At 53.3% G+C, this 14,158-nt stretch overlaps 2 protein-coding genes across 2 annotated transcripts; both read right to left on the minus strand.

Moving 5' to 3' along the window:
* Positions 1–6,486: 6,486 nt before the first annotated feature.
* On the minus strand, positions 6,487–7,101 carry LOC121062724 (olfactory receptor 14C36-like). Its single transcript, XM_040542895.1, has one exon. The coding sequence runs from the start codon at positions 7,099–7,101 to the stop codon at positions 6,487–6,489; it is 615 nt and encodes a 204-aa protein (XP_040398829.1).
* Positions 7,102–12,658: 5,557 nt separating this feature from the next.
* Positions 12,659–13,690, minus strand: LOC121062753 (olfactory receptor 14C36-like). The gene has a single exon (XM_040542946.1). The coding sequence runs from the start codon at positions 13,616–13,618 to the stop codon at positions 12,704–12,706; it is 915 nt and encodes a 304-aa protein (XP_040398880.1). The 5' UTR covers positions 13,619–13,690; the 3' UTR covers positions 12,659–12,703.
* Positions 13,691–14,158: the final 468 nt, after the last annotated feature.

Consider the following 14,158-nt stretch of genomic DNA (forward strand, 5'->3'; position numbering starts at 1 on the left):
CTCTGATTAAATCTACCTCTGATGTATGTGGACTTCCCAGCATTACCACTCTCAACACGCTTGACTGCCAAACAGCATTTGTGCTTTAATTTGTTCCAACTGCATGTGTGACACTCGGAAGAGTTTTTTTTGAGGGTAGAAAACCCTGGCATTTGTAATATATTCCAGGTGCAATTTTGTGAGTCCCAGGGGCAAAGTGAATGTCCTTAGTGCAGTGTTGATAGCCAGTCTGTCCATCTACCCTGGTCTCAGCCAGAGTCTTCAAGGGCTCAGTCCAGTTGCCCACACTGAGCTGCTCAATTGTTGTGGCTTCAGGAACACCCGGGAAAGTGATTCAGCTTTTTCCTTCCCTCCAGACTGCATTGCCCCAAGCCCCAGAGTTTAGAAGGGGGTTTGGGCACCTTTCCCCTAAGGACAGGTCTGCGTGGTGGGACCCAGAGGGTCAGAGCTTGAGCTGCAGCTGAAAGCCAGATCTGCAGGGAGCCATAAAGCAACAACAGCAACAGTAGGTGTAGGAGCAGAGAAAAATAGCGCAGGGCTTCTGCCAGGAGAGGCAAAGCCAGAGAGGTACTGACAGAAACTCAGGAGAGTCTGCTCTGCTGGAGGACCTGCTGCTGAGGTTATGAGTCACATCGTGAATCTTGTGGGACTGAGGGCGGAAAGGGAAGTACCAGAGTATTCTGTTAGCACTGTCTTGCCATTCCCTGCCCATGGCTCTGCTGCCTGCAGCTGTCCCTGCCTGCAGCTGGGTCTCTGTCCCCACGCCTCCTGCCTGCAGGTCACAGCCCCCATCCCACCCGCCGGGTGCTCAGCTCTGCCCTGCAGACACCTCCTGGCAGCAGGGCTCTGCCCAGCGGCAGCTCGCTGGGGGCACGTCCTAGAGACCAGGTCACACAGACCCTGCTGGCACTGCATGTGTGGTGGTGGAGCTTTCTAGGGGCTGAGGGGCAGGAAAGGGACTTGCTGGGATCCTTGTAAACCTCCTTGTGATGGTTTAGCAGCCTCAGCCTCTTCTTGGAAATAAAAGCACCTATTTCTATCCCCACTGAGACAAAAGGAGAAAACTGAAAGCAGAGACTCAGAAATACCAAAACGGGATTAGGTAAACCCTTCCTTGTCTCTGCTCTTGCAAAGTCCCCTTGGATACACCCTGGTGGTGCTGTGGATCTGTGAGCAGGCTGCCCCAGGCAGCAGCCTCCCGCCAGCAGCAGGACCCTGCCCTGTCGGGGGGGCTCCTTCCACCCGCAGCTTCTCCCCGCAGCGCCCTGGGCAGCTCCCCGGGCAGGCTGAGTGCTGAGCCTGGCAGGCGGCAGAGGCCCTGCCCCGGCACACAGCCCCTGGGGCACAGCAAGGACCCTGCTCTGCACCACAGCCCTGGGCACCCCTGCCTGCACCCCCGGCTTCTCCTTCCTCCAGGAGCTGCAGCTGCATTGCCCTCCAGCCAGACACTTACCGGGCTCAGGGCTGGCAAGTGTTCTCCCCCAGCGAGCTCTGTGCATCCTGCCACTTCTGCCCGCCTTTACCCACTCTGTCTGTGCAGGCAGTGCCCCCAGCCCTGCTGCGCTGGGCAGAGGAGCTGCTCCTGGGCAGAGCTGGCTCTCTGCAGCGCTGCCCGCTTGCCAGGAGCTCCCCTTGGGCCCAGGAGCCTGGCCCTGCTCAGCAGCAGAGGCCCAGCCCAAGGCCTCCCTTGCTCTGCCCCCCACCAGGCTCCCTGCACATGGCCCTTGGGTGCCAGGGCTCACAGCTCCTGGATGGCAGCAGGGTCCCTCCTGGGGAACACGCTTGGAAGCAGACAAAGCAAACACTGACTGGCCCTCTCTAAGCACCGTGCTGACTGATTCCTGCAGCAGGAATTGCCCTGCCAGGGTGTACAGGGCTACGGGACGTGCCAAAGTTCCTCTCTGTTGTTCAACTTACTCATCAATGAAGTGGATGATGTAACAGAGTGCACCCTCAGCGACTTTGCTGATGACACAAAGCTGGGAGGATTGGCTGATACCCCAGAAGGCTGTGCTGCCATTCAGAGGGGCCTGAACATGCTGCAGAGATAGGCTGAGAGGAACCCCATGAAGTTCAACAAGGGCAAGTGCAGGGTCCTGTCTCCATCCTAGGGCGGAATAACCCCCAGTACCAGTACAGGCCGGGAATGATCTGCTGGAGAGCAGCTCTGCAAAGAAGGACCTGGAAGTCCTGGTGGACAGCAGGCTGAGCATGAGTCAGCAGTGTGCCCTTGTGGCCAAGAAGGCCGACGGGATCCTGGGGTGCATTCGGAAGAGTGTTGCCAGCAAGCCAAGGGAGGTGATCCTCCCCCTCTACTCAGCCTGTACAGGTGCTTGGTGTTATTCCTCCCTAGGAAGGAGACACCAATTTTCTTTGTGGTGTCAAATGCATGAGAAGCCGGACAGGGTCAGAAAAGTGGCCATTTATTTGCAGAATAAGCAGTAGGGCTGGATTCCCCTGAAATGCTACCAGTTGCTTGACAGAGCGGCACACTGCCACAGTCATGGTGACAGCCTGGCAGCTTTGCGCCTGGGTATTACTGTGAGATCAGCCAAATGGGATGAAGGCTTTGTTCCTCATCCCTTCTGTTGAGAGAGGGGTTTTGCCTCTCGGCAGGAGCTATCGCTGCCACATGTCACCCAGGCAACCTCCGTGAGTGGCATGTGCCCTTGGGGCCCAGAGATGTGCAAAGCCTTGGTTCTCTTGCTTTCCAATATCCACTGGCATTCCATCCAAGCTAAGCAACCCAAGTCCTTCTCCAGAGCTGGTCATCAGGGAAAGGCACTTCTGGGACTCCTTGCAACTGGCTTCAGTAATTCTGCCATTGCTTATGTCAATCATGAGTGCCTGGAGTGTTTCGGACTCTTCTAGAGGTGAGTTTGAAGTATGGGAATGCTTTATACAAACACAAAAGAGCTTTGACATGTTGGCTTGCACTCAGTGACTTCTGTCCTAGAGCACTGCAGGTTATTGAATCAAAGACTGGAGTGCGCGGAGTGCATCCAGTGTCCTAGAGCCACTCACACACTGGCCGATACTGACTTGGGTACTGAAATTACAGTCTGGTCGGGGTCTTCAACTTCCCAGATGTCTGCTGGAAAGACAACACAGCAGAGAGGAAATAGTCTAGGAGGTCTCTGGAGTGGGTGGAAGATAAGCAGGCGGTCCCAGTCAACTGTCGGTTAGCAAATGTGACGCCCATCTACAGGAAAGGCCCAAAGGAGGACCCAGGGAACTACAAGCCTGTCAGTCTGACTTTGGTGCCGGGGAAGGTTATGGTGCAGATTATCATGTGTGCCATCCTACTGCGTATACAGGACAACATACAGGTGATCAGGCCCAGTCAGCATGGGTTTATGGAAGGCAGGTCCTGCTTGACGAACCTGTTCTCCTATGAAAAGGTGATGCACTTAGTGGATGAGGGAGAGGCTGTGGATGTTGTCTGCTTAAGGTTTAGCAAAGGTTTTGACTCTGTTTCCCAGAGTTAAATACAATTGGCGGCCAGTCACAAGTGGTGTCCCCCACGGCTCAGCGACAGGACAAGAAGAAATGGCCTCGCGTTGCACCAGGGGAGGTTTAGGTTGGATATTGGGAAAAATGTCTTCCCTGAAAGGGTTGTGATACGTTGGAACAGGCTGCCCAGAGATGATGTGGTGGAGTGGTCATCTCTGGAGGTATTCACAAGACATACAGATGTGGTGCTTAGGGACAAGGTTTAGTGGTAGACGTGGCAGTGTTAGGTTAACGGTGGAACTTGATGATCTGAGAGGTCTTTTCCAATCTACATGATTCTAAGACTCCATGGCTCTAGGAGTCTAACATAAGTCATAATCATTGGAAGGCAGCCACCGCAGTCTAGGGGAACTTGAGACTATGGCCTGGACAAGACCATAGGTTCTGTGAGGGATTCCTGTGGGCTGGCACCATGCATCCTGGCACACTTGCCAGTGGATTCCTGGAGTTAACTACACTTGAAATGGCCATTGAGACCCCCCAAAAAATCGTTTCGGTCCATGTGTGATAAACTCAGGCTGAACGACTCAAGAGCAGGTGATTTTGAATGGCTGTGGCAGAGCCCAGCAGCTTGCCCCAGTCTGGGAATATGTCCTCTTCCATCTAGTGAAATTAAAAGGGATTAATATGAACAGACCCATCAGGTCAATCTGCATAATACGGAGAAGTAATGGTTATTGTGCTGTAGGTGCAGCAGGCAATAGGCCTTGGATTGGGCCTCAGAAGACTCAAGCAGATCTAATCCTGTTCATCCCTGAGCTAAGACAAACACTGTGAGCAGAGCGAAGGACACCGAGTGGTGCCCTACCATGAAGGAGGATGCAGAGCACAGCTGTAAGAGGCGTCTTTCTTGTGCCACGACTGACGCAGGTTCGTCTGAAGTGAAAGCCCCAGCCCAGGACCCATGGAGTGAAGGTCCCTGGGCACAACTGCAGAAAGACTTTGCAAGACCTCTGCCACTGACAGCTTGAAACACCAAATGCATCTTGGCAGTAGTAGGTCCTTTTGGCACAGGGGCAGATGTCCTCCCTGGCAACACCACCACGGAGGCCACCACTGCAAAGCTGCTGCGTGACACCGACTTTTGTCCCCGGGGTCCAGACAGGGGAGAGAGGAAGCAGAGAGGCAGGCCGTGGGGAGGGGCTGGAGTGAGGTCACTGCCACTGCAGCAGCCTGATTGGCCCTCAGAAGGGCTGGCCGGCAGGCACTATGACATCATCCCACGCATCAGAGAGCCCCCTGGGCAGAAATGACGTCACTGCAGAGGGGAGGGTGAGGGGCTGGCAGAGCCCCATCGAGGGGCTGGCTGTGGGTCCCCTCTGCTACAGCCACCTGACGGCACGGGGCAGGCAGGAGGGCAGGCAGGGCTCGTGGCCGCCTTGCTCAGGACGAGCCCTGGGCGAGCTGGATGAGAAATCTGAGCCTTAGCTCCAGCAAAAGCTCTTCTCTTTGCTCTTGACTTTTCTCGATAACACCACTTCCAGGTGAGCTCTGCCCTTGCTAAAACCATACCTCCACCTCCACCATAAATTTCTGTTTTGGATCCTGTCCTTGCTGTCACCCCCCGGCAGCTCCTTCGTGGCCCCTCTGAACACTGTGTCCCTGCAGCAGCCCAGCCCCACTGCCCCACACATGCTCCCACAGCCGTGCTGCCAAGGCACCGCACATGGCAGTGCACATTCAGTGCTGGGTCAAACTCCCCGTGTTACAATCCCAATGGCACCCTCAGGGTCCCTTCCTGCCATGGCCCTCCTGCCTTTGCAGCCTGCTCCAGCCCATGGCCCCTGCCCTGACCCAGCCACATCCCATGGGAGCCTCTGCAGACAGCCCTGCTCCAGGTCTGCAGGGCTCTGGGCCGGGACAGAGGCTGACAGGGCTGGCCATTCCCCCAACACAGACCCTGAGCACAGTTCTCCCACCTCCCTTATCTCTGCCCACCTCCCGGTCCTCATCCCAGCCCAGTGGCAGTGGCCCCAGGGCAGTGCCCACCACAGGCTGCTGCAGGGCTCTGGGCACTGCCACCACAGCCCCAGCCTCTCTGACGGGCACAGAAGCTCCTGGGGGCACAGAGGGCTCAGCCCCACAGATGGGGACTTCCATGGCACAAGCGTACAGAGGTCAGTGTCCCCTGCTGTGTCCCCTGCTCTCTTCTGCAACAGATCCCCAAGAGGCCTGCAGACCCTCCATGCCATCCCTGACAGCACTTGACATCCATGACATCACTTTCCTAATGGCAGAAATGGTCTCTCCTTGAGCTCCTGGTTCCTTGTGCAGTACATGAGGGGGTTCACTGCTGGGAGCATCACTGAGTACAGGACAGCCATCACCAGTTCCAAGGATGGTGACAAGATGGAAGGGCACTTCAGGTAGGCAAAAAAGGCACTCCTGAGAAACAGGGAGACCATGGTGAGGAGAGGGACGCACGTGGAGAAGGCTTTGTGCCGTTCATGTTCAGAAGGCATCCTCAGCACAGCCCTAAAGATCTGCACATAGCTGATGGACTCTCCAGGGAGCTTCACATTTATGTCCTGGAGGATGTCCTCTGCCCTGCCCCATGAGGGACAATCATGCCTATGTACCTCAGTGACCATCTCTGCTGTCATTAGACACCAACATGTTGCTCCTAAATCCTATGCTTGGTCTCTCCCAAATCCATGCAGCAACAGGCCTGCCGGGGAGCAACTGCACAGCCCTGATTTTGGCACAAGCTGTGAAAGAAGAGTGAAGTGTTCAGACTGCACTATTAAGATCCTGTTTTATTAAGCAGATACTAAAACAGTCAGTGCTGACCTACTGTAAGACATATTTATAGAGTATATTATAGCCTCCAGAGTAAACAGAGCAGTGTCATTCCTCATTAGAGATGAGACATCTGCAAACATTTCTCTAAGAACATAAATGCTAATGACACTAAAGATAACAATGAAAATATACATATGAAACAAGGATGAGGCCTTCATGGGGATAGGAAAGTCACTTGCGTAGAAAGAGGGAAAATCTATCACTACTCAGAAACATACATGAAATCATTTGCCTAATGGCACCCTTGAGCTCCTGGCTTCTCAAGCTGTAGATGAGGGGGTTCAGTGTTGGGGGCATGACCGAGTACAGAACTGCCACCACCAGGTCAGAGGATGGGGAGGAGATGGAGTGGGGCTTTAGGTAGGCAAAAATGGCTGTGCTGAGAAAAAGAGAGACCACAGCCAGGTGAGGGAGGCACGTGGAAAAGGCTTTGTGCCGTCCCTGCTCAGAGGGCATCCTCAGCACGGCCCTGAAGATCTGCACGTAGGAAAAAACAATGAAAACAAAACATCCAGATGTCAAACAAGCACTAAACAGAAGCACCCAAACTTCCCTGAGGTAGGCATCTGTACAGGAAAGCTTGAGGATCTGGGGAATTTCACAGAAGAACTGGTTCACAGCATTGCCTTGGCAGAGGGGCAGAGAAAATGTACTGGCAGTGTGCAGGACAGCATTGAGAACCCCACTGCCCCAGGCAGCTGCTGCCATCTTGGCACAAGCTCTGCTGCCCAGGAGGCTCCCGTAGTGCAGGGGCTTGCAGATGGCAATGTAGCGGTCGTAGGCCATGACGGTGAGAAGGGAAAGCTCTGATGGAATGAAAATGAGTAGCAGAAATATCTGTGAGCACATCCTTGATAGGAGATGGCCCCGGTGTTCCAGAGGGAATTGGCCATGGCTTTGGGGAGAGTGATGGAGATGGATCCCAGGTCGAGGAGGGCGAGGTTGAGGAGGAAGAAGTACATGGGGGTGTGGAGGCGGTGGTCGCAGGCTACAGCGGTGAGGATGAGGCCATTGCCCAGGAGGGCAGCCAGGTAGATGCCCAGGAAGAGCGCGAAGTGCAGGAGCTGCAGCTCCTGCGTGTATGCGAATGGCAGGAGGAGGAACTCGCTGATGGAGCTGCTGTTGGACATGTGCTGCCTGCTGGGTATGGGGATCTGTACAGGTAGTAAAAGACAATGAAAAGTTAGGACAGGCTTCTCCGAGTGAACCCTATGCCATTCCTTGTAGACCCTCCTCCTGCCATACTTAAAGGCTTTTCCTTTCTCTACTGAAATCTTTCATTCAGCTTCACCACATGAGCTTCATTTTAAAGGTTCAGTGCACCATGAGGAGCAGGGGCCTTTGCTCCTGGGCTCTTGAGGGAATAAGTCCTTACTCAGTGCAGTGAGTACACGGGAACGTGGCAGCTGGGAAAGGTTTTATTTTCAGATTTTGTCAGATGAAATACTTTCTTACACAGAAGGCCATGTCAGCATCTGCATTCCAGTGCTACAGAATGTAGTTGACAGAAAGGAGTTTTAGGGGCAATTTTTTCTACATATCCTTTTCCCTCTCTTCATGCCCAAGCAGTGTTCTCTACACTCAGAAATCCTGAGGATTTCTGCTGCACTCACTGTGAACGGTTGTGAGACCTGAGAGGCAAAGTATTCCCTTTGGCTCAGAGCAGGGTGAGGGGAGTTGGCTGGGCTTGTTCCCAACTGCCCTGAGTGTGCAGCTTTTGCAGATGGAGGACAATCACATTTCTGTTACCCAGAAAGACGCCAGACACTGCTGAGAGAGGAGGAATCCACTGCCGATTCCTCAACGCCCAGCCTTTGTCAAGGTACCTGAGCAAGGTCTCAGCACCACACCTCCTGCCAAGGACACCTAACGTTCATTTCACCAGCCCAATAGTATGTCCTTGCATTTAGCATCTCTTCTACTACTTATGCCTTCCAGATATTACAAGCATACTATGGGAAAGATTTCAGTCCTGCAGGGCAGCTCACAGCTCGAAAGACCAAGAGGGCAGCGACTTTTTTTTTAGGTGTGAGAGGAAGCTAGGAGGTAGGCTCACAGGAAGGGGTCTTTACTGAATGGAAAAATATGGAGTTTTCTGATGAATTAGCCCTGTGACAGGTTTTATGATTTACCTTCCTCTCATTCCTTGATCATACCCCTGATGACTGAAGGTTTTATTTCTGGGAGCTGTTTCCTTGTCTCAAGTCTTATTCCTGTTTCTGCTCACAGCCTCAACCCAATCTCTGTGCAGTAATCTTTGCCCTTCGGCAACCTGCCTGTATGCAGGGGACTGCCTAGTTGCATGTGCATGTTTACAGGTGGAAAAGAACCTGTAGAAATGCCCGGATGGGTTGAGCAAAGATGATGCTGTTGCTATTGATAGGAAGAGGAGAGGCTGAAGGCAGTTCCAGGGCAGCTCACAAACCTACTGATCATCAGTATCACAGTTCAGGAATCTCACCAATGTGCTCATATTTGACAGCTCCTTTTCCATTTCTCCCTGTTTCCTGTCCCCATCCAGTAGAGTAGGTAACTGACAAGAGGGCAGAATATTCCTAATTAGACTTTTCTTGTGGAAAACTTAACTGGGAAATGCCACTGGGTGCTGTATACCTGTGAGCAGGCTGCCCCAGGCAGCAGCCTCCTGCCAGCAGCAGGACCCTGCCCTGCCGGGGGGGCTTCTTCCACCCGCAGCTTCTCCCTGCAGCACCCTGGGCAGCCCCCCGGGCGGGCTGAGTGCTGAGCCTGGCAGGCGGCAGAGGCCCTGCCCCGGCACACAGCCCCTGGGGCACAGCAGGGACCCTGCTCTGCACCACAGCCCTGGGCACCCCTGCCTGCACCCCCGGCTTCTCCTTCCTCCAGGAGCTGCGGCTGCATTGCCCTCCAGCCAGACACTTACCGGGCTCAGGGCTGGCAAGTGTTCTCCCCCAGCGAGCTCTGTGCATCCTGCCACTTCTGCCTGCCTTTACCCACTCTGTCTGTGCAGGCAGTGCCCCCAGCCCTGCTGCGCTGGGCAGAGGAGCTGCTCCTGGGCAGAGCTGGCTCTCTGCAGCGCTGCCCGCTTGCCAGGAGCTCCCCTTGGGCCCAGGAGCCTGGCCCTGCTCAGCAGCAGAGGCCCAGCCCAAGGCCTCCCTTGCTCTGCCCCCCACCAGGCTCCCTGCACATGGCCCTGGCGCTGCAGGGGAACCTGCTGGGAAACAGCCTGAAGGAATCTCTGGGGTCCCCTCCCTCCCCTGGGCACACACACTTCACAACACAGTCATTTCTCCTAGCAGAAAATGAATTAGCTGTAACAATAACTTCTTTATGTCCCAGTATCACTTTGGACATGAAGTCATGGTGGGGGGCATTTCTTCCTCCTTGTGGCCAGTTCCAACCTTCCAAAATGCACTTTGTGGTGTGTTATTTGCATTTTTTTTTTCGTCCTGCTCTTCTCTACTACCAAAGAAAGCTTCATCAAGGTTGAAAACTCTCCTAAAGTAGGCATCCCAACCTATCAGCATACTTGCTGCCTGTCAGCCAACCAGACAGAAGTCACCTCACCAGCATCTTTCAAGAAATGGGGCTGTTGCTGGCCTTGCACTTCTTGGCTGGTCACACCCAAGCCTTGTACCTCCTGCTGTCCAGTCATGGACTCAAGCAGAAGGGACAGGACAACCCATATGTGGGCCTTCTTTCTGTCTGGGTCCTCCTGGGTATGTAGGCAGAGGGGATCCCACAGTCAGCATGCCAACCAGGTGCCTTCTGCTGGCCTTCCAGTGCCACTGGCAGATGTCAGCCCAAAAGTACAGATCCCAGGGAGAAGTCAAGGGTGACCTGTCAGCTACTTCAGACAGAAATGACCTCACAGTCCCTTTCCGTGACACGTTCCTGTTGCTGCCCTATCAACTGCAGAGACAGAAGTGACCTCACAGTCACTGCCCCAGTCACATTCCTCCTGCTGGGGCAGGAGATCCTGAGGCAGAGCTGAGCTCATCAGAGCATTCCCACCCATCTCCTCCTTGTGGCCCACAAGCTGATCAGATCCATGGCCCCTCACATTCATCTTTGAATGCCATGTGACTGCACAGCAACCTCACGGTTCCTGCCCTGCCCCAAGGGGGCAAGCGCCTATAGTTAAAGGTTAGGAGAGGGGTTGAAGATGAGGAAGTTAATGCACAGGAACAGGGGCTTTGGGTGTTAGTTGTTCATTTATGGCATTAGGGACTAGGGGACTAGAGCTCACTTTTCTGGGTTAGAGATTAAGCAAAATCTAGTGGAAGTGTTTGGTGTTCTGCTTGGGGTGTCAGGTCTGTGGTTAGGGTATGGTCAAGCTCTGTAGTTTAGGGTTTTGTTTAGGTCTGCAAGAAGACTAGGGTTAACTAGAGCATTTTAATGCTAGTGTTAAGGGCAGGGATCAGGGTGAGCAAGAGTGTAAGCATAATGGAAAAAGGCTATGGACTAAGTTTGGCTTCAAGGTATATTGTGGTCAAACGTTAGAGTAGTGGATTCCTGTCAGGGTGTGGAGTAGCATTTAGGTTTAGGGATTAATGTTACAGAATAAAATAGGTTAAGGGCCTCACATGACTGCTTTAAGTCAGCTTTACGGTGGGATCAACATTACCTGAACATTCTTACCTCTTCAAAATCGTTAGCTTCTGCTATCCAAGCTCCTCTTCCCTCCCCCAAATCTCTCATCTCTGCTGGCCAGGCTTTCCTGACTTCCTGATATCAGCCACCTTCTTAGGGGCAGCTTTCTGATGGCTTTCATGAACTCAGAGTATCTGTCTCACCTCTGCTGGCTCCTCCACTCCTGAGAAAGAAACAACTCCTAAGCCAGCATGGAGAAGGACACCAAGGTCTGTAGGAGCACCCTGCACAATGTGCCCAGCAGCTCTGCAACACCACAAAAGTGTGCTTCCTGCCTACAAGTTTTGGTTCCAGAATGGTTCCTGTGGACCCAGGGTAACTTCTTCCAGGCTCTCATGCAGGCTTTATGTTCCCCCGGGCATCTGGGAGGCAGTGGCCCCCTCTGTGCAGAAAACTGAAAGCAGCCCTGAAGGATGAATTAGGCAAAGCTGAAACCTCTGACATGACAACAGCTATCCAAGACCTCTTCCTCTATGGGGCCTGCCAGGTAATTAGGAAGAGAAGATCTTACAACCTACGTGCAAAGCAGGTGCATCTGCTGGCCTATCATGGACACCAGCAGATGTGAGCCTAAAGGCACAGATCCCAGCCGGAAGTCAAGGGATGACCTGTTGGCTACTTCAGAAAGAAGTCAACTCACAGGCCATTTAACAGCCGTTCGTGTCCTACTGGACTTAGAGCTTCTGGGGCACCACTGCCCTCATAATACCATACCTACAAAACATCCCCTTCTTGGGCAAGGATCTGGCCAGGTAGAAGTGAGCTGGCTGTGATCCTTCAAGCCCATGGCACTGCTGCCGGACTCCCAGCCTCTCTGATGCATGGGAGCCAGTTCTATGCCAGTCCTGGGAGGTGCTAGGGCAGGAGGGACCTTGCAGGCAATGTTCAAGTCCCGTGCCTGTTGGCAGTCTCTCAGCTCCTTCCACACAGTGAAGATCACGCTGACGTCCAGAAGCCATGTGCCTGAAGCTGGCCTAGAAGACACTCAGGGGAGGCGCCCTCCCAGCCCAAGCCCCTGCCCCAGATGCAGCTGGCAGTGCTGCTCTGCAGAGCGAGGGGGCTGTGGTACCCGGGGCACAGGGGCACTCTGCAGGGCTGTGTTGGGCAGGCTGGGGGGCAGACCCAGCTCATGGGGTCACTGCCATTGCCCCAGGGCTGCAAAGAATCACTCGCCAGACTCCTTTGCCGGGCCTGATGCATGCCCTGGGGCTACAGAGCTCTCCTCTGCCTGTTCACACCAGATCGAGCACTTGAGCTCTGGTCAGGCCACCTGGGATAGGCTCATGCTCTGCAGGCTCCATTCACTGCTGTTTCCTGGGCTCAAACTTCCCCTGCAGATCCAAGCACTGGTGCTCCCTGGCTGTGCTGCTGGGATGGGACTCTTTTCCTCTGCACCCCTGCACACGGGCACTGTCCCTGCAGAGCCAGACCAGGTCTCAGAGGAAGGACGTCAGACAAAGAAGGCAGTGCAGGCTCCTTTGTTTTGTTTAAATTCACAGAGAGCATGGCTCCTCAGGTACAGAATCTCAGTACATACACTCAACATGTACATACTGAACTGGAAATGGGACAAATAATGATATTTTATTGGGCAACAGCTGAATTAAAACTAAAAAATACTGGTACTAACAATACAAACTCAAAGACACAAACAAACAAACAAAAAGAATATTGAAGAGAATTTTGGCTCTTCCTGTAATAAGTGGCTTTATGAGTCATTTGCAGAAGATGACTGAAAAATAATTTCTTCTGAAACACCTCAAGATATCAGTTTCCACAGGGCATGTTTCAGTCCCTTATTCCTCATGCTGTAGATGAAGGGGTTCAATGCTGGAGGAACCACTGAGTACAGAACTGCCACCACATGGTCCAGGGATGGGGAAGAGATGGAGGGGGGCTTCAGGTAGGCAAACATGATTGTGCTGACAAAGAGGGAGACCACGGCCAGGTGAGGGAGGCATGTGGAAAAGGCTTTGAGCTGGCCCCGCTCAGAAGGCATCCTCAGCACAGCCCTGAAGATCTGCACATAGGACACCACAATGAAAAAAAAACAACCAAAGCCTAAAGAAAAGCTAAACACAAGTGCCATGACTTCCCTGAGGTAGGCATCAGAGCAGGAGAGCTTGAGGATCTGGGAGATTTCACAGAAGAACTGGTTCACAGCATTGCCTTGGCAGAGGGGCAGTGAAAATGTATTGGCCGTGTGCAGGACAGCATTGAGAACCCCACTGCCCCAGGCAGCTGCTGCCATCTGGGCACAAGCTCTGCTGCCCAGGAGGCTCCCGTAGTGCAGGGGCTTGCAGATGGCAACGTAGCGGTCGTAGGCCATGACGGTGAGAAGGGAATATTCCACGGACATAAAAAGTACAAATAGAAACACCTGTGCAATACACCCGTCATAGGAGATGGCCCTGGTGTCCCAGAGGGAATTGGCCATGGCTTTGGGCAGAGTGGTGGAGATGCAGCCCAGGTCGAGGAGGGTGAGGTTGAGGAGGAAGAAGTACATGGGGGTGTGGAGGCGGTGGTCGCAGGTTATGGCGGTGAGGATGAGGCCGTTGCCCAGGAGGGCAGCCAGGTAGATGCCCAGGAAGAGCACAAAGTGCAGGAGCTGCAGCTCCCGCGTGTCTGCGAATGGCAGGAAGAGGAACTTGCTCACTGAGCTGCTGTTGGCCATTTGCTGTTTCTGGTCATTTGGTCCTGCCCAAGGAAGAAAAAGCACTGCCAAGTTACCGCAGACTTATCTGAGAAGTTATGGCAGACTTAGTGAGAAAAACTCTATTTCTCAGCTTAAGGCCCCCAAAATGCTTGTTCCCTTCCAGGCAGACAATTGGCAGGTCCCTTTCAGGAGTTCTGATTCATGTTGCCTGAGGGTATCCCTGGGAGAAGGGGACTCTGCTGTAGACAACAGAGGAGGAAGTCCTGCTGTATAGCAAGAGGTAAAGAGGAACATGGGATAATCTCAGATAAAATTTAGTAATGATATCAAAGAGTCTTACCCCTTTGTTGCTCACAGTTCAACCAATTGCCGAGCAGGACTTTGGGGATTTATTTTTTTGTATTTTTTGTTATTGATACCTTCCCAGCATTTAAGTTCTTTTTCTGAGGCAGAAATCCTGGGCATTTCTACTGCACTCCAAGTGAAATCCTGTGGATCCTCGGAGGCAAAGGGACTGTCCCTTTAGTGCAGAGTGTCCTTCAGGGAGGACAGCCAGTC

Source organism: Cygnus olor, chromosome 34 (assembly GCF_009769625.2).
Source record: "Cygnus olor isolate bCygOlo1 chromosome 34, bCygOlo1.pri.v2, whole genome shotgun sequence".
Classification (NCBI taxonomy): Eukaryota; Metazoa; Chordata; class Aves; order Anseriformes; family Anatidae; genus Cygnus; species Cygnus olor.